Genomic DNA, 24,150 nt, shown 5'->3' with positions numbered 1-24,150 from the left:
GCTGCAAAAATAGTAAATGTGCTCAGTATTATTTATTCATAGTATTTATTCATATAATGTATGAAAAAATCTCATTAACATGCATTAAAACAAAACAATATAAAATGCATTTGGGAAAAACTGAATATGTACACATTAGAAATAATACAGTGATGATACTGTGCATAGTGTACAGGTACCAATACACAGTAAAATGTGCCAATAGTGCCATGAGAGTGAAATGTATAAATGTGCACTTCCAGCAACAAAATGTATCACAGTCACATGATTAAACATAAACAAATGTGTGCACTCTCCAAGTGCATGCCATTCATATTTAATACTTAAATGGACACACGTGCAAACACCGATGCTTTTTGAGAGAAAAAAGACATACTGAGGTGACAGACATGGAAAAGGTCTAACTCAGGATCGCAGTCCGGTTACTATGGCAATAGCCAGTGGCATCTGAAGGAAACGCTCCTTGCATCCTGCAGACAGGACAGGAGGGTTGAGCCAACTTTCAAATGGAGCCTGCTTCACCCAGCAGTTTGTAATTTAGGCTGATCACAAGCGAGCAGAATTGACTGATGGCTACAAAGTCGCAGCAGAGGATGTTGACTCCGCCCACCTCAGGTCCAGGTCGCTGCTCGCTTGCCCAGCGGAGTAGCAGTGAAAGAGCCTTTGTCGTCATCTTCCTCAGGTTCTGGAAGGGATGGAAGAGGACATAGGGAGCATCTTCTGTCAGGTTCAGACCACTGACATAAAAACCAGCTAGAAAACAAAACAACACAGTGAAAAAGTCAGAAAAAGATTAAAGAAAACATGTTGACAGAGGTTCAGATTAATGAAAATAAAACCAAAGTCAGTAATCCACTAAAATAAAACTTACCTGGTCTCCCTCTATGTTTCTGATCCTCTAGGTAAGCAATCACCTTCTTAGGGTCTGTGCTGTCAGCATACCTGGAAACAGTTGTTTTTTAAATTTGATTCATAGCAAATATTTCTAAAGAGAAGTCTCTCGCAAAGATGACAGTGTTATTTTATATTTGAGTTTAGAATTTATGTAATTTATTTATTAAAAACCATTACAGACACTATCTTAAAATCATCTCTGCTGTGTATTTATTTACCAGTAAGGTATTCCTGTCCACAGCTCAGGGTGCTGCTGCAACATCTGCTGGTTGTCATAGGAAACAATGACCTGCTGACCTCTGGACCAACAGGAACGCAGGGTGGGACTGTCCTGCATGTAAAGACACAAACACATATGCAAACAGAACTCCCTACATTCAAATTTTACTTTTTTCAATAGAGAGAAAAACGGAGGGAAAATACCCGTCACAGTTTTCAAGAGCACAAAGGAATGTCTTCAGATGTCTTGTTTTGTCTGAACAACAGCCCAAAACCCAATTAAAAATGTGTAAATTTAATTTACAAAGATAATAAAACAGTGAAAATCAGCAAATCAACATTTGAGCATTAATCAATTCTCAAAATTTTTAATTTTCTGTCGATCAGCTAATCAATGTATCACCAAATCATTACAGTATTATCTCAAACAATTTTCCATCTCTCTCCCTCTCTTCCAGCCTTGTTACCTGTGAGGAGCAGAGTTTTTCTCCAAACAGAGATAGGATGTAATCCACAAGGCGGGTGTGATCTCCATCAGTCAGCGAATCAAAATGTGTGCAGGAAATGATTACGATCTCTTTCGGATGAGCATCCAACCAGGTAGCCAGTTCCTCCAGAGCCTCCTGCACACACACACACACATCACAATGTTTTATACTGATTAATTAAGTTTGTTATTTCTGTTTTTACACTTGTGGTGCAAGCAAACTTGAGACTGCATGTAATGTGAGGAGGGGCTGTGCATGAGTGCGAGTACCTTGACAGTCAGCAGTGTGTAGATGCCGTGGGCAAAGAACAATTTGACACCTTCTGCTGGTTTCCTGGCAATCCGCAGGTCCAAGAACCGAATACCAATATCACACTGATCACTGAGGACAGATTGCTACACACACACAGAAGAGACAGAGAATAAACACAGAAATATAAAAACATGTACAGCCACAGACAGCTCTCTCACAAAACTTGTAATTCAGTGCAAGTGGCAGTAACTCCGGTTCTAAGGCCATTGATTGATAAAAAAACTAATCATCAACTAGTGTGATAATAGAGTACTGGTAATTTTTTAAGCAAAAATGTACTGCTTTTAGACTGTCAGATGTGAATATTTCCTGGGTTTCATAGCCTTCCACAACATTAAACTGAATATCTTTGGGTTTTGCACTGTTGGTCTAACAAAAAACAGTGTATTGAAGTTGGGCTCTGGGAAATTGTGATGGACATTTTCCACTATTTTCTGACATTTATAAACCAAACAATTTGATATATTCAATCAATAACAGAAATTAAAAAAAAATTGTAGCTGTATGTAAAAGTATACCTAACATCATGGAAACTAAAATACCAGGAAGACACCAAAAAAAAAGGACAATTTGCAACTGACTCTAAAAGGAGCAAGACTGTGATTCGAACATGATCCTCTTGTAAACTGACATCAAAGAAGTTTAGATGAATCTGTTCAAATTTGTTTATTACACACAGAGAGTTTGCCTGCTTATGAGTCATTGTCATATTGACATAATTGACACTGTGCATACTGTATAGTCTATTAACTTGTAAATGTTTGACTTTATGAGTTAACGAGCGCCATCTGAATGCACCAATTTACTTGTGAAAGAGGCACAGGTTCAAGCTGGCCTTCAAATCCTCTGAAAGATAGGCTACACATCTTTTTGGGCCCCTAAATTGTGACCCATGTAACAATACCTGTGTGGTAGCCCATCGGTAAACACAGGGGCGAGTCCAGCAGGGAAACAGCCTGTCTGTCAGTCTGAGGAGGCAGGGCTCTGATCTAAGCACAGGAGAAGAGACATCCAAACAGAAAGACATACTGTCGTGGCTTCCTGGAGAGATATGAAGAGCAGTCAGACATTCACTTTTGGTAAAACGTATGTAAATGAACAACACTGCAGTTAGCGTCTGATTCACAGCTTCCAATTGGGGTTAAGGGAAAAGTTAAGGGAAACATTAATAATGATATTTAGCGGCGAATTCTCCATTTACACTTATGAAAACGTGTTGGACTTCTAAGCAAAACCCTTACCTCTGCTTAAACTCACTTTCAGAGTTGTGAAACCTTTATGTTGCTGATGAAAACTGAAAAAAGGGTGATTTCACTGATAATTTTCCATCCAGACCACATTGGACCTGGTCCAGATCAAAAACCACTATACTTAGACTTGTCAAATCTGGACTAGATTACCAAGCATACTCCTGAGAGTCATTAAAACACAGTTTCAGATTTTTGAAACTTTTATTCTATTTGTGAAAACTGAAAAAAGGGTCATTGTTATAATGAGTCTCCGGAGTCTCTTTGGTAATCTAGTCCAGATTTGACAAGTCTACGTATAGTGGGATTTTGATCTGGATTGGGAAAAAGGTCTAACTCTCACGTGTAAGTGGTGAAAAAACGGAGAATTGGCTGCTGAATACCATTACTTTTGGATTACGTGTAAGCCCCCAGTGTTTCTGTTTTACCGGGTAGAGCCAGGTTCCACAGCGGCACATCCAGCAGCTTCTCCGGCAGACGCGACATCCAGTCCGGGTTTTCTACGAGCTGTAGCTGCTGTTTGTCTTCCATGATTTTCACCTCAAATACTTTACTTTTTCACCGTCTCGCTGCTCAGTTTCATGTTTTCTCTTTTCATTACTTCTGTTTACCTTGCTCCTTCGCCTGGTTTTGAACGCAAACACCGTTTGTTTACATACTCTTCCGGGTTTTCTTTCTGCTAGTGGTAGTCTAGTCCAGCCTAGCACGTCTTGTTATGAATTTCAAAATAAAACCGGAAGAAGTAAAGCGATGGGTACTCACCATTAGTGATGGAAAGTAACTAAGTCCATTTACCCAAGTACTGTACTTAAGTACAATTTTGAGGTACTTTAGTCTCATGATACCAGACAATTGGAGGTCTCTGCCTACTAAAGGCTTGGGATTTCTAAATGCATGGTAGTTGATTGAACAGTGGCGAGAACGACCGCTTACAAGCCTACGCCCCTTTCAATTTGTCAAGGACATGCCTTACCGGAAATGTTCAAATTATCCAATATTTGCCAAAAATCAAAGATTAGAGAAAAAGCCCAAAAACTGAAACAGATGTGTGTATCAGAACTTTGTTTTTTCCTCTTTCCTCTCCCATTAATCATCTCACAACTTCTCTGATTTATCTGCTGACCCTTTGGAGGGGCCAAACCCCTAGGTTAGGAACCCCTGGACTAAACTAGCTAACTGTATATGAAGTAGTTCAAACTAGCTCCACCTCCAGCAGCTACAACAGTAATATGCTGCTTACAAACTGATGCTTCAGTATTAATAATCTAATGATGTCATATATAATGATATCAGTCAGCCCAAACCACTACTTTTACTGCAATACTTAAACTACATCAAGCTGATAATACTTATGTTCTTTTAGTAAGTAGGATTTTTCATGCAGGACTTTTATTTGTAATGGAGTATTCTTATATTGCTGTATTAGTACTTTTACTGAATTAAAAGATCTGAGTACTTCTTCCACCACTGCTGACCATTAGAGGATCCCTTCATAATTCACTTACAATGGACGTTATGAGGAACAAAATCCACAGTCCTCTTTCTGCGCAAAAATGTATTTAAAAGTTTATTTAAAGCTAATATGAAGCTTCAGCTGTCCAAATGAGTCAAATCAAGTAAATATCATTCAACGTTATGGTCTTTTTAGTGCCAAAGTCCCTCTTTCTGTTACTGTACTTCCACCACAGCTCAACAGAGAAGCACTGTCCGAGGAAACACAAAGAGGGAATTTGATGATAAAAAGACTGTAAATGTGGCAGATGTCCACTTGATATGACTAATTCAGACTGCTGAAGCCTCATATAAGATCAACTTTTAGATGTATTTTTGCACAAAATGACGGTGGACACACTGTGGATTTTGTCCCCCATCACTTACATTGAAAGAACATTAGAAGGGGATCTTTTAATAGCCATTGTTAACAGGAGGAATGATTAGGAAAACCCCTTTCACTGTTCATATGGACATCTGACTGTTGTTTTTGTTTTAAGACAGACTTGAAAAATTGTGAAACTATCCTTTAAATTAACCTGAGCATCTCAGGTTGTGTGTGTGTGGCTATACATCTGTACATCTATTGACCAAAGAAAAAAATGGTTAAAACTTGGTTTTTGGGTTGAGGATAGAATTATGACTTGGTTAATAAGTTAATTAGGATGCAGACAGAAATCATATTCACTGTCCTCCAGTGGTCACTCTCCATCATGCTGGAATTCACTGGAATTGTTTTAACCTTCCACTGAACTCCTGGTTTTTAATGTTTAGATGTAGACTTGTGGACATTACTTGACTACTCAATTCTACACCAGTTTTCCATAAATGAAATTAAAGCCCTCACAGACTATTATGTTTCACAAATGAAAAAGTAGTCAGGCACTTTAGATGAACTGCATTCCTTGATAAACAATTTATCTCATTAGCTATAATCCTGATTATCTTGTATCTCGTGATATGCTATATTTAAATTCTCCAAACAGTTTCTCTTAAAACTTTAGCAAACTGGTATCCCTAGGTGAAGGTTTGTCTGGGAAAATGTATACAGCTTAATGAAATGACCTTTAAGAGCATTGTGTTGTGTTGAGTATGATCTCTTAATGGTTATATTGTAGGTCCAGACATGGCTTATTTCTGTGTTAATGACCGGAGGTTATCATCACATAATCACTGATCCATATTATTGTTTTTGATTAGAGCCTTATTAAAAGAAAAGGCCCCTCTCTCTGGACCAAATATAACTTATTAGGCAAGGCCAGGCAAGTTTTTTCATATAACACATTTCCAGAATAAGTGAATTCAAAGTGCTTTACATAAAATTTGAAAAAGCATTAAAATAAGATATAAAAGAAACTATAACTATATAAAAGAAATGCAATACAAAAAGACTAAAATAGAAAATGAAAATATGCTAAAATTGGACAAAACAGAACAGAAGAATAAAAACCTACAGTGTAGTTACATGCCTTCAATATGAAAATGTATCTTAAGTGCTAATAACATTATTCAGATTTGACCTTTGATTCATTTTTTTCTTGCTCTTGCTTTTTTCTTTAACTGTTTCTTTTGCTCACTTTTGTTATTGTTATTAGTTGTATCTTGTCTGTGCAATGTTTATGATTATACTTCTTGACTGAATCTGAGATTTTCATAATCCCCTTGGCTTCCTTCCTCCCCTGCACATACACATGTTTAATTTTATTATTCTATAGTAGTATGTGTAGTATTATCATAAAGTTTCAGTTGTACAAACAAATGTATCTTGTAAAAAATATAAATAGTATCTACAAATGGAGTTATGGGCTAAAAAGTTGTCACATCAGTGATATTTTGGGGGAACCTAACTTTCAAATTAATCACAGTTTTCAGGACTTGCTCACCAGAGGGCAGCAGAGAAGTAATAGATGATTCTCACAGTATCATAGTTTCAGTGCTGCTGTTTAAATCACAATGTGGTTAGTTATGTGATGTGACTTGACCCTTTTTGATATACCAGAGCTTTAACTCCAAACAATATGAAATGTATGATTTCGGGACTATGGTTTGAGTTGTCTCTGGACCATTATAAGTTACAATTATTTAAACTCTCTGTTGTGATAGTTCATTGGTACCAGAATACTGGCTGAATTAATTTTGTTTATTTTCATTGGTTTCGTTAATACATGTTTTAGCTTATCTGATTTTAAACTAAATGCAGCCACTGCGAACAACAGAAATGCAAGTGTACATGCTCAAAAATTAAATAATGTCTACTTGTTGCATAGTATGGGGCATGATAATGTCAACCAATTAGTTTTCTTAGTTTCTTGCTTTATGTCAATATATTGTAGATGTCTGAAAAGGTAACAATTCAGCAACATACACACACAAAAGATTAGACTAAATGAACAATGAACAAAAAGATATATATAATTTTGCGTGTGTTTTTCTCTCGGGATCCTTCAGATTTATCTTGTGACCCTTTAAGAGGTCTTGACCCTAAGCATAGGAGCCACTGCTATAGTGTACTTCACTTTTCTTATTGCAGTATTTTTAAAATCCTCTCCGAAGGGCTTAAGGACTGACACAGAAAAGGAGCAGGGACCCAACCTCCACATGATCTCCTCCTGTTACACAATTAGATTATCCTAATATTACACACTGTGTGTTGGTGTGCAAAGCTGGACCGATGCAAAAAGAAAAACATGCATTTTTGTTGCTTTGTTTTTAACAAAATGTTAAATTTTGATGCATTGTAAATTAAATTCTTCATAAACCCTAGAAAACTCTTTAATTATTGATACAGCTCTAAGTATTTTCTGTCTTCATGTGTGTTTTGTGCCACCTAAATCAGGCTAAGGACAAACGAGTGGCTGCTGTTTAGCACTTTTATGACAAGCAGTTTCTCAGAACCATTAAAAGAAACAGTTCTTCTAACAACAGGGAATGAACTGTAGCTCTCTCCACCAGCCAACAAGTTTAAATAAGGCTTGTATTCGCAGGAGCTTTATTGATGACATTTTTCTGTTACTTAACCAAATTAAATTCTTATCAAATCAGAAATTCTCATCAGAATGAAGAGTTGAGAGTTGCATGAAAACATACAAGCAAAGTAATCCTATCATATGATAGTTAACCATATTAGTATTTCAGTACCAAGGATGCAAAGATAAGAATATTCTGTCTGTAAACTGTGATGGGTGAACAGTCTAGAGCAAGACACTGACATGACATCTAACCTCCCTGTGAATGCACCAGAATGAAATTCAAATACAATCCAATCTGATGTTTTTTGTTTGTGTGTTGTTTTTAACATATTTCCCCCAAACCTCTCCTGTCAGTATATCTAAACTATCCAAAAAGACTAATGACAAAAATGAACAAATACAACAAGAGTTCCATCCACATTGATATGCTTCTTCTTTAACATAAATAACAACAAGTCTCTTTCTGTTGTCAGACAACTGAATTTGATTTGATCAATCAGAATTTCTTAAAATTATTATTTTATAATAAGAATATTGCCTGTAAAAAAATATAAATTACATAATTTAAAAAAAAATAATGTTTATAGGGACATAGCCTGGACCAATACCATATTTCATAGTATTTATAGCCTAAACTAGTTTAAAAAAATACCAAACAGTACAAAACAAACAATGATGCAATAAAAATACCTCAAAAAACACCTGTTCATCCATAACAACATGTCTGATGTCTGTGATGTGAGGCGTAATCAGCTATACTGACAGTTAAAATGAGTGTTTTTTTTCTATACTTACGTACTTTATTTCAGTAACATTTTGAATGCAGGACTTTTACTTGTAATATGGCTTCTTTTTTTTTTTTACAAGGACTACACACAAAGGATCTGAATTAGGGATGCACATATTGGATTTTTTGCTGATATCCAATATGCCAATATATTCCAACTTTTTTGGCCAAATGCCAATGCCACTACCAATATATACTTTTTTTTCCACCTAATTGCAGAGAACATCAAATCTCTCCTGTAGTGGAATTAACATATTATTATGCCCATTCGTATTGTGATGGCCCGCTGACAGATACAGACATAAAATACAATGCTTTTCAAAATGTGCACATTCACTGTGCAAAATAAGAAAACTACTTCAACTTAGGTTATGTAAAATGCCATATTTATTTTTTAGTAACATTTTCTTTCAAACAAAACCTTCATCCTACTTAAACAGGCTTGGATGATGCTCTCCCTGAGACAATCCTGACAATAGCCACATCCAGGGCAAATTTGACTTTTTACACAAGTTGCAAAGTAAATAAATGTAATCTCTGTCCACGGGGATCATGTGAAAGTAAATGCATTGTACAACTGTCCAGCAATTCAGACTAATTGAAAGAACATAAATAGACATAAATAAATGTGATCTCTGTCCACAGGGACCATGTGAAACTAAGTATATTGTACAACTTGGCTTTATCAAAGGACTGGAGAAGAGGCTGCTGACAGGTTTTTTCCCTGGTGCCTGTTTCTCTTTGTTCTTCACAAATTTGTCGTAATGATCGGGATGATGGTTCTTAAGATGGGCAATTAAATTTGTAGTGTTGAAGGAATGTGATGACTGATTCTGAGCAATCATTGCAAATAGCAACTTTGCTATCCATTTCGGACACTGTAAAAAAAACCCCACACCATAGACATATGGTTGCACCCTCTTTCATACTCAACACAAGAGATGTGATGATGTCGCACTGCATGGGTACATGGCTTTTGGGAATAATTAAACGTCGTTTTATCAGCCTGTTATATCAGCAGAAATGTTCATTTTTGGTCGATGTCAATATTACATTTTAAAGCCTTTATTGGATGGTATCGATGACGTGCCGATATTATTGTGCATCTGAATATTTCTTCCACCTCTGGCAACAGCTCCTCCCTGGTTGATGGATACATGTTGCCCCTCAGACAACATACATCCATCTGAACACCATAATTTCCGTATGAAACTCTAAAGTAAATCAAATGTTTTACCACTATCAACATTAGTAATAATAATAACAATACATTTATTCTATTCTATTAATAACATAGAACACACAACATAAAGAAAATAGTAATGAGAGTTAAGATGAAAAAGCCTTCCTGAACAGAAAGGGTTTTAGGCCTTTTTAAAAAGAGACCAGGGTCCGTACTACCCCCAGATTGTTAGGAAGGCTGTTCCACAAGTGTGATGCAGCAGAGCAGAAGGGTTGATCCCCCATGGTGCGGAGCTTAGTACTGGGGGCCTGGAGGAGCAAGCTGCTGGCAGATCTGAGGGTTCGGATGGAGGTTTGTGGTATTATCACTTCCTGTAGGTAGGGAGTAGCAGGACTTTGTAGTCAATCCTGAGGGAGACAGGGAGCCAATGCAATGAAAACAGAATTAGTGTTTTGTGTTTGTGTTTTTGCACTCTCATCAGGATCCTGGTAGCGCTGTTCTGAATGTACTGGAGCTTCTGGATGCTCCTGCCAGGGATCCCTATGAAGAGCACACTGCAGTAGTCCAGTCTTAAGGAGATAAATACATGGACACGTTTCTCTGCATCTGACAGGGTTAGAGAGGGGCTGAGTTTAGAGATGTTTTTGAGATGGTAGAAAGAGGTTTTGCATAGATGTCTTATATTGTTATCAGAGATCAGTTGTGGGTCAAACCTAACACCCTGATTAGTGACTGAGGAAGAAAGGGGGATGTCCTGTTCACCAAAGGTGAGATGAGGTATGGGGGATGACTGAATCTGGTGTGGGGTGCCAATAAGGAGAGTTTCAGTTTTGCTGCTGTTTAACTGGAGGACATTTGTGCTCATCCAGGCCTTCATCTCCTCAAGACAGGTGCTGAGGCGTGATGTGGCTGCAGAGGGGCTTGGGGCAGTTTTGATGTACAGCTGGGTATCATCAGCATAGCAATGAAAAGACATCCCATGTTTGCTGGTGACACATCCAAGGGGGAGCATGTAGAGGGTAAACAGGATGGGGCCGAGAACCGATCCTTGCGGAACACCACAGGTGACAGGAAGCGATCTAGACCTGCATCCTCCCAGTGAGACAAACTCAGTCCTAGAGGAAAGGTAGGACTGAAACCACTTAAGTGCAGAGTCTGACAGTCCAGTGGTGGTGTGGAGGCGCTCTAAGAGGATAGTGTGATCCACAGTGTCAAATGCAGTGCTCAGGTCAAGGAGAATCAGGAGAGAAGGGGACCCTGCAGCTGCCATCAGCAGGTCATTCACAACCCTGAGCATAGCTGTTTCAGTGCTGAACGAAAACCTGAAAGAAATTTTTCAAATAGGTAATTGTGTTTAAGGTGGTCCTAAAGTTCAGAAGCAACCACCTTCTCCAACACCTCGGACAGGAAAGGGAGGTTAAAGATAGCTCTGTAGCTAGCAAGAACTTCTGGGTCCAGGGTGGGCTTCTTGAGGAGGGGGCAGATAACAGCGACCTTGAGGGCAGATGGAACACTACCAGTTTGAAGGGAGAGGTTGGCAGTTTTGGTGAGCAGGGGGCTGAGAATGGGAATGTATGATTTTAGCAGAGCTGTTGGAATGGGGTCCAGAGCACAAATACGGGGTTTCATATTCCTTGGACTTCCTCAATGTGGCTCTGCCTCACGGCAGTAAAATGGAGTGGAGACAGAGAGTCAATGACAGGAGGAGGCAGTGAAGAAAAGGTGGACATGAGAGAGCAGATGTTTTTGACCCTGTTCTTGAACAGGTCAATGAAACTGTTACATTGCTCTTATGTAACCTCAATTGGTAGATCATGTGTTCTTTTCAATGATATTAGATGTCCTGAACTACATTTTCTCACCTCCATGCACTGGTGACGTCTCTCTGCCCTTAGCTGCTGTGAGTGTCCTCAAGTCAAAATCCTGTGTATTTATTACAGCCCTGGGTTATTAGATTGATTCTCATTTGAAGAAGCAAAAACACAACAGCTTTACAGCCAATTGCATATTGTATTAGACATGGTCCAGGCAGTCTGACTTCACTAAGTAACGTTATAAGGAAATGTAGGACACACAAATTTCATTAAACAATTTTATGTACTGTACCTTACCTCTATTTTGTCCTCACAGTTTGCTCTACTAGCCCAGTGTCACACAAAAAAAATCTATGGTTGTAATGTCACACGTAACATTTAATTCAACTGGTGGTTTGCTGCACAGTGCATTGGTATTGAAATACCATTCTCAATAAGATAATATTATTCCATCATATGGACTAAAGATTGATTCATTGTTAGTCAGAGCAAATTGGGTACATACTGTGTAGTCATGGTCAATGCCTTGTGCCAAGCAGACTGTGTTTCCTTAGTTTTTTTTTAATGGATGGCCAGTGGCTGTAGGGTTTGACTTGGATTATTAATTTATACATTTTAAGAAGACTGAAGGTGAAAAGCTCAGAAATAACCTGGTTGAAGAGCTGAAGCTGGCAGAATACATAACTGTGAGCTTAAAAAATACTTTAGGGATATCTTTTCTCATTTATTGAAAGCATTCTATGAAAGCCTGGAGAAGACATGTTTCATTATCTCATAAAATGCAGGCTGATAAAGATTATATTAGACAACAGTTCTCTTCACATTTCTGGAATATATGGAGGTCTGAGAGGACACTAGTAAAATTGTTCAGGAGGAAGTTTTTTGTGATCTTGACGTCACAAGTCATTTTGAAATAATTACACTGTGATCATGAGAAATCAGTTCTGACAGCTTGTTATGTGGTCTCAGGATAATTATTTGCTATGCCGACATCACAAATAATATGACAAGCTGCTTTTGTTAGATTTAAGCAATATCACACGAGAGAGAGTGCTGCTATACTGAATATCAGCACGGCTGTGATTCAGTCATAGGCAGTAGGCCATAGGCTGAGTGACAAAGAGAATCACAGCCGTGCTGATATTCAGTACAACAGGACAACCTCAAGTGTGATATTGCTTTTATACAACAGTTCTACAAGTACCATTTATTAGTTAACAGCAATAAGCAACAACAGATTATGATTTGTTTGTTTATTTAATCATTTATTTGGCTCTGCCAACACAAATAGTTCCACAACTGGACTGTTGTCAACACATAAACATTTTCCTGCACACTAGCTTGCTACTTTGTGTAGGTCTACATGTTACTGCATGTTACTGCATATGTTTCCATTTACTGTGCAACCAGTGAAATAAGAGTCTGTTGACAGACGCTTTGGTGGCATGTGTGATTCTGATGAGTTAACCGCTCGATCAGACAGTACGTTGCTCCATCATTCCCTGTTCTCCATGGATTTTCTCCAGTTACTTTTTAGTGAGCTTTCAGACCTGCAAGACAAACAGGTTTTTTGTTTACAGGTATATTTTTTATGTTCAGCGATTCATTATGAATCACAATTCACATCATAGTCTTTGTATGTTTATAGAAAGCATCTCATCTATGCCCACTCACTGCCATGATCTCCCTTGCCTTGAGTCCCGCATCAGACTGTTTCTGTATGGCAGTGGTTCTCAGGCAAGGCAGGTAAGGTGTGTGTGTCCCTGCCTCACATCTGTGTAACTGAGTAACATCTGTGACAGCTGGTTTACTTCCAGGGGTTTGCACTCAAGTATCTAGGCTTGTTTCCCTCCCTTCGTCCTCTACTGATGACCATTCATAATTTAACTGAAATGTTATTTGTGGAAATATATTCATCTTTGCGGTGCAAAGTTTGTTACAATCTAAGCTAGACAACGACCGTTAATGTAAGTAATGGTTATTAGAACACCTGTAATGCGGAATGATACATGTATAGTTAAAAGTCCCAGTGCTGTTGTAATCTATATCAGCACTCATGAAATGCCTCTTGTTCAATCAAATTACTTGGTCAGAACTAATTGTTCTATAAAAGTGAACAATTCTTTTGTGATTTTAAGAAAAAAAAGCGTGTTATGTGACAGTTATATAATAACTTTCTTGTGATCACAAGAAATCCACATTTTTAAAAAAACAACTTGCAAGTTGTGAGTTCTACATTTCACATCTGGATTTGTAAGGATTTTCATTGTTTTGGCTTGAATTTATAGCAGTCTGAATATAAACTGACCTGCCCACTCCGGTCACACCACTGGCCCCACCTTCCTGCCCCAGTGTGGGTCACATTCTGCTCTAATTTTATAAAGCAGATGGACTGCAGCGCTTGACAGATACCCCTGATCTCAGTCTGCGAGCAAGCTCCTCTTCTGACACTCAGGCTGCGCTGACAGGCAAAGACTCTTCTTCAGGTAAAAGCCCTGTTTCATTTATACTTTATACTTATGCTGTCTTGTCTTTCTTCTATTCTTGCCCAAAGCAATTTGCCTTTCATTTCTTTATCTTTGGTTTCCTCTCTTTTACTTTTTATTCACAGAGGCTCAACACTTCTTGGTGCATCTAGTCATTCATAATAATTTCAGATATCCTTGGTGATTTTACTCCTATATATATTCATGATTTAGCTGAGATTAGTGAATTATTTTGTGCAAGTTTTTGCAAAAAGTGAAAGTGTATTAGGATGCTAAATTTCTTGTTGATGCTTCTTGTATTCTTAAAATGTCATCATGTGGGTTCAATGAATGCCCATTAAAGGGATATAGCGGTGTACAGTGAAAGTAAAGGTTTAAGGCTTATAGAAGGACACATATGGTATGCTGGGTAGTGGGTGTAAGGGCTGATAGAGGTGCACAGATAGCAGATGTTTTATAGTCGTATTTAGAGGGTATAGAGGGTTTATAGAGGAGTACAATGGGTTTAGAGAGGGGTATAAAGGGTTGCAGTGGGTTTATAGATGGTTTATAGAGGGGTACAGAGGGACTTTTAAGTGTTTTAGAGAGGTATAGATAATTACAGGGGTTTTACAGAGGTATATAGGGTTTTTAGGGGTTATAGAGGGATACAGACAGAATGTAGAGGAGTATAGAGTGTGCAGAGAGTTTAAATGGTATTGAAAAGTGGGCACAGAGGATTTAGAGATAAGTACAGGGGTGGTACAGAGGGTTATAGGGGAATGTAGAAGGTATCAACAGTTTGAAAAGGACTATAGAGGGTGCAGAGAGTTTAGAAAAGAGGTACAGAGCATTTACAGAGGAGTGAAGAAGGGGAGAGAAGAAGGTATAGAGGGTTTGAAAAGGAGGGAAGGATGTATAGAGGGTTTACAGAAGAGTACGTAGGGTTTGCATAGGGGGACAGAGGGTTTATATGGAAGTGTAGAGGGTGTATAGAGTGTACATAGGATCTACAGAGAGGTACAGAGGGTTTATAGAAGAATATAGAGGGCACTGAGGGTTTACAGATGGGTATAGAGGCTTTATAGGAGAGTTTAGATTAAGGTATAGAGGGTTTGAAAAGGAGTGAAGATGGTACAGAGGGTTTTCAGAGGAATATAGAGGGTTTATGGAAGAGAGTAGAGGGTACACAGGGTTTAGCGAGGGGATGCAGAAGAGCTGTGCTAAAAGCAAATACTACAAATACTACAATAGCTAATTTTCAGCTGTATATTTTTATTCTAGGTCTCCACTAGTGTAGCTTTGCATGATTCACCATTCAAAAAACTCCTTATTTATCTTATACTGGCACTTTATGCAGCCCCTCAGTTCAGCCTCTGTCTGAAACGGGACATTTTAGCTCCTGTCTCTTTGAGGCCCACTCCTAATGAGCCCACTCTGTTCTGATTGCCGGCTTTCGAGCAGCCTGCCAAGGGGTAGCCGCAATCCCCGGGAACAGTGCAGGGCTTTTTTTTTGAGTGTCACAACCCCCACGAAATGACTCGTTTCACTATCAAAATTTGATCCATTCGATCCAATAACATTTGGAAAGTCTAGAAGAGCCGCAGGATTTAATTATTTTAACCCCATTGAAGTTAGTGGAAGTTTGTAGTGCACTTGCTCTAAGGGCCACACAATCCGAGAAGATCAGTGTAATTTCTGCTCAAATTTCTTTCTGCTTATTTCAGCTCAACTCAAGTCATGGCTCGACTACTAGTGTGACTATCCCCAAAACAATGGGAAAATGCCATAATGTTAGTGCAGCGGAGTAGTGAACTTGTGCGCTGTACGTGGAGCAGATGACCATGTAAAGAAATCCGTCACGAGCCGACGTCAGTTTGGGCTGAAAGTAGAAAGAACTGTCGGAAACCAACCATTCAGAGCAGTCTGAATCTGGTGCTTTTTGCTCACAGGGATTACTTCTCCATCTGTTTACCTCATCGTTTTACACTTTGGCCACATTTAATATGAACATCCGACATTGTAACACTGTATATATATGACTGCAATTGTTCATTGCATTGTTCACTAAGTGTAGTTGTACGTTATATTTTCTGTTATGTTCTCTTTAAATTTAGTTTGGTAAATTCTTTTTTCAACTTAAGATTTTCTATTCTAAATGTCATGATAATGCTTAAAATTTACATAACTAAATGAGCATAGTCTGTAGAGGTTTAGAGGCATTTTTGGAGCTGCTCGCTGAAGTCTTTCAAAAGGGGGAAAGTGGGTGTGAAATACTTCACTCTCCTTCATGAAATGGTATTTTTGTCAGGAATTGAAGAAAACTGTTACAGGGGAATATGGGGCTAAAGAGTAATGTGCAGAATAATGTGTAGAAACAGGATTACATGCTTGAATAAGGAGTTGTGTCTAAACTCTAATCTTCCAAATTAAGATGAAAGTCATTCTTAAATAATCTGACAATGAATTCAATCACTGGCTATCAACTATAAGCATCTGACAACAACTAAACAATAACTGAAAAGTGATAAATGTGAAAATGATAAAATGATAATCATCTAGGCTGTCCTGGTCGTTTGGGAGAAATGTAGCCTTAATAATGTTATCAAATGTGCATTGATCTTCCCCTTTCCCCTATGAAGACCTTCCAGTTGTCTAAACAAGCTGAATTTCTTCCAAAAATTGAATTTTAGAGGTTACCTACAATTTTATGCAGCAATTGTTTTTCCAAAATCTACCAACATCCTCAAGTAATATTTAAAACTTGAGTGAACTTAGAACTTTTTAGAACTTTTTCCTCTCCAACTTAACCATTTTCTACCTCCTCTTCTTCTTGTCCTTTTCACTTTCAACTCTTTTTGGCTTTTCAGATGGATGGTGCCGTTAATTTTCTCAGGGGAATTTAGTGGAAGCTGACCTAATTTCTACATCCTTACACTTAGATTTACTCTTTTGGAGCAAGTAAACCAAATTTAAAAGTCACAACATGTCCATTAAAAAAGTGGAAGGCATTTACTCTACAGTGTGTACCTATTTGGGGCCTGCTTGCAACATTCCTCTGCCTAATTTGTTGTATGTAGCACTCAATTAAGTTTACAGGAATTTCAGAGGAGCTGCATTATGTACCTGGTACATGGTTGTGGAGGCGTGATGTAATTTACTGGACCATGTGATCCTGAGATGGTACTGTGGGGCAAATAAAAAAGTCATCCATCCAATTACAGAAATCCAGCCCAAGTTTCTTATTTCAGGTGGACAGTGATCTTATGCACAACTCCGTAATCTCATTGTCTTTATGTCACTGCTTTAAGGACAGGACTGAGGACTGACACAGGAGATTCGAGTCAAGATGGTCGAGGCCTACGACTGTACAGAGTGTAAGGAGTCCCTGTATGGGCAGAAGTACATTCTGAGGGACGAAAGCCCATACTGCGTTAAGTGCTACGAGGCACTCTTCTCCAACAACTGTGAAGTGTGCGAAAAGCTCATTGGCTGCACCAGCAAGGTATCATCTTTTTTTAGTCAACCAGTCATCAAGGCACCTTTCCTGTGAAGGGTCAGGTTTTCACTGGATCCTGAAACTTTGACATCACAAAGTCAGTTTTCTAGCTTAAAGGCTTGCTTAAAGGCAACTTTAAGCTTAACATACTTGCCTCTTGACAACATGAAAAGTAATGATTCATTTTTGACAAAAAAGTGTCACTGGGTACAATCATAGTTGATATTCTTTGAATGTTGTGCACAACATAAAAACTACCCTGTATCTACCCCTGACTGGAAAATTCATCACCAAGATACTCCTCAACAATTCCACCAAACAACAAAAAAGTTTGGAAGAAGGAGTGAGAAAATTGCTCATATGGCTCATTCTTGAGAGAAATAGCAGTTTCATTTTCTTGAGATATGGTTATTGAGAGTCAAGCTCCACACTATGACTCAGGTAATGTCATTACAAAGTAATTCAACCATCGAAATAATAGCCCTGTTTTATGTCTTAAAGTGCTTTGTGGAAAAGTGAATACAGCAGAGGAGTTAGTTGGTGATTATACTCTCTTATCTTGGTATTTTAGCACTTTCTTTTTTTTTAAATTCTTTTATGCTTTCATTTCTTGTAAGGTGACCTTGGGTGACTTGAAAGGCACCTCCAAATAAAATGTATTATTATTATTATTATTATTTTTAGCATGAAATCTAGCACATTTTTGCAGTTAATCTAATTTTGCAGTCCACACCAAAACAAGAGAACATAGTGCCTGTCCCCTTTACTTTGCTAATTTAACAATCACCCTCTGATCCCTAACTGAACCAAACACTTTCTCTTCACTGCCTCTGCAGGATCTGTCGTACAAGGACCGCCACTGGCACAGCGAATGCTTTCTCTGCATCAAGTGCAGCCGATCTCTTGTGGAGCGGCCTTTTGCCACCAAGGATGAAACGCTGTTGTGCACCGAGTGCTACAGCAATGAGTACTCTGCCAAGTGCCATGCGTGCCTGAAGACCATCATGCCAGGTGAGGAGGCCTGATCGTACTCGGAGACAGAAATGGTTTAAATTACAACCAATATAATGTTATTTGAGCAAAGACAGGATTGTTTGCTAAAATAAATCTGATATATAATCAACAAAATCCCCACAAAAAGCTAAAGATACAAGATTGAATTATATATGGGGTTATTGGACTACAAATGCCATAAAGGGGTCATTGATCGGAGTAGCACTTTAGTTAGTTATTACATTTGTCAAACTTTTGCTGCAAAAGAAATAAATCTGGTCTAAGTTGTTACGGCAATTGTTTACCATGTTCACATAACAAAGGAAAATTGCCTTTAGTTGTGACTGTATTATGTTGATCTGAATGGCATTCAGATAGTGTTGCAAAAAATTGATTTTCTCTGTGCCTGATGACGTCTAAATTGATGATGTAATCACAATGTCATGAGTGATGTAAGGAAAAGAATTGATGAAGACAGGCCTATATGTTATTACTGGGTTGTTGCAGCTATAATAGCTTTAGTGAGTTAGAGATTAACATAAGGAACAGCTCAGTGGTACATCAGCACTGCATGGCGGACATACAGGTTAAATTGAAAAATGACATTTGTTAGTGTGAGAACTCTATCTTTTTCATCTCCCTCACTCTCTTCTTGTTCCCCCCCCCCCCCCCCACTCTCACGCTTCCTCTCTCTGCCCTCTCCACCCACCAGGCTCTAAAAAGATGGAGCATAAGGGCAACAGTTGGCATGAGAATTGTTTCACCTGCAACCGTTGCCAGCAGCCCATTGGCACCAAGAGCTTTGTCCAGAAGGAAGCCAACAACTACTGCCTGCCCTGCTATGAGAAGCTGTTTGCTCTGCAGTGTGTCCACTGCAAGAAGGTAGAACAACAAAAAACAGCAACACAGAATGTGATGTAGATTCACTTAGCTGGTGAGAGGTATTGATTCTGTAATGTACTGTAGTTTTCTTCAGCCACTGTAAAGACATATATTTTGTCTTTAAAGTAGATTATAAATCAATACATGTCTGCAAATGCAACTGATTTTGTTTTTACTTATTGTTTGTGAGGTTGCGCAGAGGTCTTTAATGAGCAATTCTTCCATCCCTCAGATAGTAACAAGATCAATATTCTTTTTGAGAGTCATTTAAGGGCCAATTAACCTCTTAAACCAATTTTTCTCTGGAAGTAAAAGTTCATCCAACGGTTTAGTTACTGTACAGGCAAATCATCATCTAACAGTGCAGTGAGGAAACAGATGGTCAAGCAGGCAGGAATCTGAGGCGTCTTTTTGTGCTAAAAGCTGTTAGGCGAGACAGCAGTCATCTGCCTCTCCTGACTGAGTGAGCGACAAACAGCAAAAAATGATTAAGAAATTCAGCAGTATGATCCTATATGGGAATTATTTCTGCAACCGTATAAGCTTACAAACTGTAATAGCAACAGTTTTCTCACTTTCTATCAAAATGAACACGTGGCATTTTCTGTGTTTGTGATTTCTATACTCAGGTGATTTATTTACATGTGTATCATATAAATATGTGCTTTCACAACTGTCAAAAATGGCATTATCTTAACAAGTGGGACCTTGGAAATTGTAATTTAACAAAAAACCCCAACAAAAAAACAACTTAAGGTCCATTTAGAAGCTTTTCTGGATCTTCCAACTGCATTTTAAGGTGTTCATCAGTAAATGGAGTTTGCTTAGTTGTCTTTCACATCCATCGCCTAAGATCATCCTAGAACAGAACTGAGCTATCTTCCTGACATCAAACTCCAACCACTGAGAAAAACCGTGAGATGTGGTTGAAAGCTCTCAAAAAGCTAATAAGCTGACCTTGAGTTAAGACTTTTTTATTACCCTGCATTATCTTTGTTTTCCTATCTCCAAATGCTGTATGCTGTGCTGTATGTCTCGATAGCAGAGTATTTTCTTACTTCAGTCTACAGAAACTTGATCATACCCTTAATTTATAGTCATGAAAGGTCAAATATTTACACATGTGACATATGAGAGTCTGCATAAACCATAAACTGGTCCATATCTTTCAGCCCATCACCACTGGAGGAGTGAACTATCGTGACCAGCCCTGGCATAAGGAGTGCTTCGTTTGCATCGGGTGCAAGCAGCAGCTGGCCGGCCAGCGCTTCACCTCTCGGGACGACTTTGCCTACTGCCTCGACTGCTTCTGCAACTTGTTTGCTAAGAAATGTGCTTACTGCACCACCCCTATCAGCGGTAAACATTAACCTGCACTTGAGTGACAAGCAGTGAAAGTTTATTAAATTAGATCAACAGAAATCAAATGATCCTCGCTTTTAATTGAATGTGGCGAATCTTTCGGCTTTTAATTTTCAGTGCCATGATGCTCATGAAAATCCATTATGTCATAAAATTTAGCTCCCTGCCAGTGATATCCAACATTTCAATAGTGGTGCCATTTTGTTGTTAGCCTGCAATAATGTGATTAGTAGGGTTGCTGACTGTCCAATGAGGTGTCTTGGACTAATCTCATCCAAATCTCCAATTCCTGAAGCAGGGCCATGTGCAGTCTAGCCTGGCTCCAGACCTTTGAATTTCCACCCACATCTCATTGATTCATTTAGTGAGTTAATGGAAATTCAGTCTGATTATAAGGCTTCCTCCATAAACTGCTCCATAATTAAAGTAAGCTGGTGTGGTTGCATGTCCTGAAGACTCTTATTAGCCTCTTCCACTCCCTCCCCCCTACTATAGACCTAATTATTGGAGGAACAAGGGATCTTCAGGGGGAGATAGTCGCAGGTCAACAGTATATGCCACATAGAAGTGGTATACATCATTTGGTATCATCATCACCATCAAGCTGGGAACCTGAAGATTGATTTGGGATGCCTCTCAGCACTGTGTGTCAACTTTTTCTTTTTCTAGTCTGTGTGTCACATTGTGTTTTGGTGACACGCCTATTCAAATTTGAAAGTCTAGTGTGTAATGGCTTAGAACATTATAATGGAAGTATATGATGGCTATTCCCATACTCAGTTTTGTCTCATAAGTTGTTGCAGCAATTTTTGGGTTGGTGCCATTTGTTACACAGATTTGGTACAAAACTTAACCATTGTTGACCACTCGAGAATTGATTAAAATTGTCAAAAATACCTCCAAAATACCACATTAAGCCACCAAGACCTTGAGGAACATCATAGAAAAATCCATGCTGTGATTTGGTCTCAAAAACTTTTGACATTTGGAGATTTCTGTAAGAATTGCATTTTTCAGAGATTGGATGGGGAGCACTTCTGTTCTAGAAGTTGCTCAGAAACCCTCTTGATGTCAATATACCTAGGAAAGCCATACATCTTCTGAATGCCCTCGGTCTCTAGTAAGTTTCATGAGGCTGTGATTATCTTAGAAGTCACTATAGGTCATTTTATACATTGAGGCCAAGTCTCACAAAATGATCTCACTACAATGAAATGGCTACTATGGGGACTAACATCATCACACATGAATACAATTGGGCTCATTGAATCCACAAGAGTCCCAGCTTTCCAGTCATACCCAATTTATGCAATTCCAAGACTGTTTAGAGATCTTAGTATGCAGAAATATTCAAATAAACCATTTTTAGAATAGGCGATGATATTTATTTATACTGCACGCAAAAAATTGCATGGTTTTTGCCAAAAAGTGCATGAGATTAGCATTAATTGGGCATGTCTGTAAAGAAGAGACACGGGAGTACCCATAGAACACATTTTCATTCAGTTATCTTAAGGTGAGCGGTCAAGGGACCCTTGTGAAAATGGCCATGACAGTATTTCCCTCGCCAAAATTTAGTCTAACTTTGGAACGTTATTTAGCCCCTTTCCTGAAAAGCTAGCATGACATGGTTGGTACCAATGGATGCCTTAGGTCATCTAGTTTCATATGACAGCTTCACTGTATCTTTAAAACTGAGCCCGCTATAGCCTGTGAAAGACACTAATGTCAGCCAGGTTAAAGCTCTTGTTGCATTTTCCTGTTATATACTGTATCATACCATGTTCAAGGAAAATATCCCCCTTAAAAACCTTTGTGGCACCTATGGGTTTTTACTTAGGGCCTCCAAGTGAAGCTAAGATAGGCACTAATTTTTGAATTTTACATACCAAGAAGATCACGAGAAACAACTCTTATGCTGCATACTCTTAATTATAGGAATTTTGAATGAAGTCTGGCTGAAATGTTATTAGGTGTGTCAAAATGCTTAATTTGTAAAAAAAAACTAGGTCAAAACTAATGACATGCAGCACTGCATCATCAATTTGGGGAGGTTGTATAGACAGAAGTACACTCACTATAAATGACACCTTTAAGGAGGAATGAACTCTCCCCTGATCATATGCTTCCCTCTGCATCCTGTGTATCCAATCATCATTAATTGAGTGAAATATTCAAACACAAGAGGTCATAAATATTCCAGATGTCTTGTGCATGATGTTGGTGATCCAATCGCCATCAATTACAGGATTATTACATTACAGAGATCATGAGACTGTTAGGGTCAGTTTGGTCCTCATGTAGGTTAATTATGGCTCTACTTTCTTGCTTTTGTCTCAGGTCTCGGGGGAAGCAAGTACATTTCGTTTGAGCAGCGCCAGTGGCACAACGACTGCTTCAACTGCAAAAGGTGCTGCGTGTCTCTGGTTGGCCGAGGTTTCCTGACGAGCAAAGAGGACATCCTCTGCCCCGACTGTGGCAAAGACATCTGAGTGGGTCACCAAGCCGGAAAAGAGTTTGTCCAAGTTGGCTGCCATCTGAAAAGCAGCAGCATAATTCTTCTAACCTGACCTTTGTTGCATTATGTGCATCATTTATTGGTTTCTGACAAATTAACCAGTTCTTACTGCTAGGGTGTTTTCTGCATGCACTGACAATACTGTTTCTTTATGAATGAGATGAAGCATTCATTCCAAAATGTAGATTTTCTACTTTGGAGAATACTCTAATGACAGGCAATAACTCCAATACAATAGTTTTTCAAGTGAGTAAGTCATAAGTTTTTGTGGTTTTATGTAAAAAATACCAAAAAGAATGAAATGTGTATCTCATTTTGGAATGAAACTTCTCGTTTGGAATAAAAATAGCATGATAGATATTTTAGAGCATATTAAACTTTAATGAAGAGTAACAATGCTTATTCTTGACAGAGATAATATAATTTCGAATAATACCACTAATATATTGTTGTTTGTTCTAATTACATATATTCTGTTTAATATATTTCTGTTTGGATTTGATGATTGCCTATTGCATTTCAGTGATAAAGCCTGTTGTAGAAACAATTATTTTGTGTTGAAACTGGGTCACTTCAGTCTAAATTAGCATTTAAGCCATTATATAACATAAATGGTGACAAAAATACTTAAGTCTATTGGTAAAAGTATAAATACCACATTGGAATAACACTTTGTTAAAAGTCCTGCTTTTAAAATATCACTTAAACAATACTTAAACAATAAAATGCCACTTTCTTGTAAGGAAGACTTAAGTTGTTACTAATGCTTTACAGATCAGTTTTAAATCAGCAAGTTGTGAAAAAACCTTATTTGTCTATCTTGGTATGTTGGTAATTCATTAATAAATGCTGAAATTATTTCTGACTTTCTAATATGCCATTAAGTTTGCAGTTATAGACGTCATTAATAAGGAGTTTTAATCATCAAGTCTGCTGTTGTAACTGTTAATAAGATGGCAATAAATGGGTTTCGGTCCACATTGTCTGCAGTAGTTTTTTTTCTAGAAATAAGTGACCAAACAGTCTA

At 38.2% G+C, this 24,150-nt stretch overlaps 2 protein-coding genes across 6 annotated transcripts; one reads left to right on the top strand and one right to left on the bottom strand.

The window, feature by feature from the left end:
• Positions 1 to 285: 285 nt before the first annotated feature.
• Positions 286 to 4,002, bottom strand: zgc:112023 (PI-PLC X domain-containing protein 1). Of its 2 annotated transcripts, none has more exons than XM_042405307.1 (7): positions 3,589 to 4,000; positions 2,818 to 2,954; positions 1,871 to 1,996; positions 1,581 to 1,736; positions 1,113 to 1,225; positions 872 to 942; positions 286 to 753 (listed from the first exon to the last, which is right to left on the bottom strand). In XM_042405307.1, the coding sequence occupies exons 1-7, from the start codon at positions 3,689 to 3,691 to the stop codon at positions 503 to 505; spliced, it is 957 nt and encodes a 318-aa protein (XP_042261241.1). In that variant the 5' UTR covers positions 3,692 to 4,000; the 3' UTR covers positions 286 to 502. The 2 variants fall into 2 exon arrangements, with proteins under 2 accessions (XP_042261241.1, XP_042261242.1); XM_042405308.1 differs by having other exon boundaries at positions 528 to 685; positions 3,589 to 4,002.
• LOC121892319 (four and a half LIM domains protein 2-like) lies at positions 1,627 to 24,077 on the top strand. 4 transcript variants are annotated; one of them, XM_042405309.1, is made up of 7 exons: positions 1,630 to 1,713; positions 13,789 to 13,890; positions 17,181 to 17,374; positions 18,205 to 18,379; positions 19,074 to 19,243; positions 20,416 to 20,602; positions 22,946 to 24,077. In XM_042405309.1, the coding sequence occupies exons 3-7, from the start codon at positions 17,219 to 17,221 to the stop codon at positions 23,095 to 23,097; spliced, it is 840 nt and encodes a 279-aa protein (XP_042261243.1). In that variant the 5' UTR covers positions 1,630 to 1,713; positions 13,789 to 13,890; positions 17,181 to 17,218; the 3' UTR covers positions 23,098 to 24,077. The 4 variants fall into 4 exon arrangements, with proteins under 4 accessions (XP_042261246.1, XP_042261243.1, XP_042261245.1 ...); XM_042405311.1 differs by lacking the exon at positions 1,630 to 1,713 and adding an exon at positions 13,068 to 13,150 and having other exon boundaries at positions 13,792 to 13,890; XM_042405310.1 differs by lacking the exon at positions 1,630 to 1,713 and adding an exon at positions 13,068 to 13,150.
• The last annotated feature ends 73 nt before the right edge of the window (positions 24,078 to 24,150 follow it).

Source organism: Thunnus maccoyii, chromosome 24 (genome assembly GCF_910596095.1).
Source record: "Thunnus maccoyii chromosome 24, fThuMac1.1, whole genome shotgun sequence".
In the NCBI taxonomy this organism is placed as follows: Eukaryota; Metazoa; Chordata; class Actinopteri; order Scombriformes; family Scombridae; genus Thunnus; species Thunnus maccoyii.
This window is presented reverse-complemented; position numbering and strand designations above follow the sequence as displayed.

Excerpts from the sequence above, each read along its gene's own strand:
- zgc:112023 (XM_042405307.1), bottom strand. The coding sequence starts at position 3,691 with ATGGAAGACAAACAGCAGCTACAGCTCGTAGAAAACCCGGACTGGATG. Across the intron at positions 943-1,112 it reads TGGACAGGAATACCTTACTG|GTATGCTGACAGCACAGACC; the intron begins GTAAATAAATAC and ends AACTGTTTCCAG. Across the intron at positions 754-871 it reads GAAACATAGAGGGAGACCAG|CTGGTTTTTATGTCAGTGGT; the intron begins GTAAGTTTTATT and ends TTTGTTTTCTAG.
- LOC121892319 (XM_042405312.1), top strand. The coding sequence starts at position 17,219 with ATGGTCGAGGCCTACGACTGTACAGAGTGTAAGGAGTCCCTGTATGGG. Across the intron at positions 17,375-18,204 it reads TCATTGGCTGCACCAGCAAG|GATCTGTCGTACAAGGACCG; the intron begins GTATCATCTTTT and ends CTGCCTCTGCAG. Across the intron at positions 20,603-22,945 it reads CTGCACCACCCCTATCAGCG|GTCTCGGGGGAAGCAAGTAC; the intron begins GTAAACATTAAC and ends CTTTTGTCTCAG.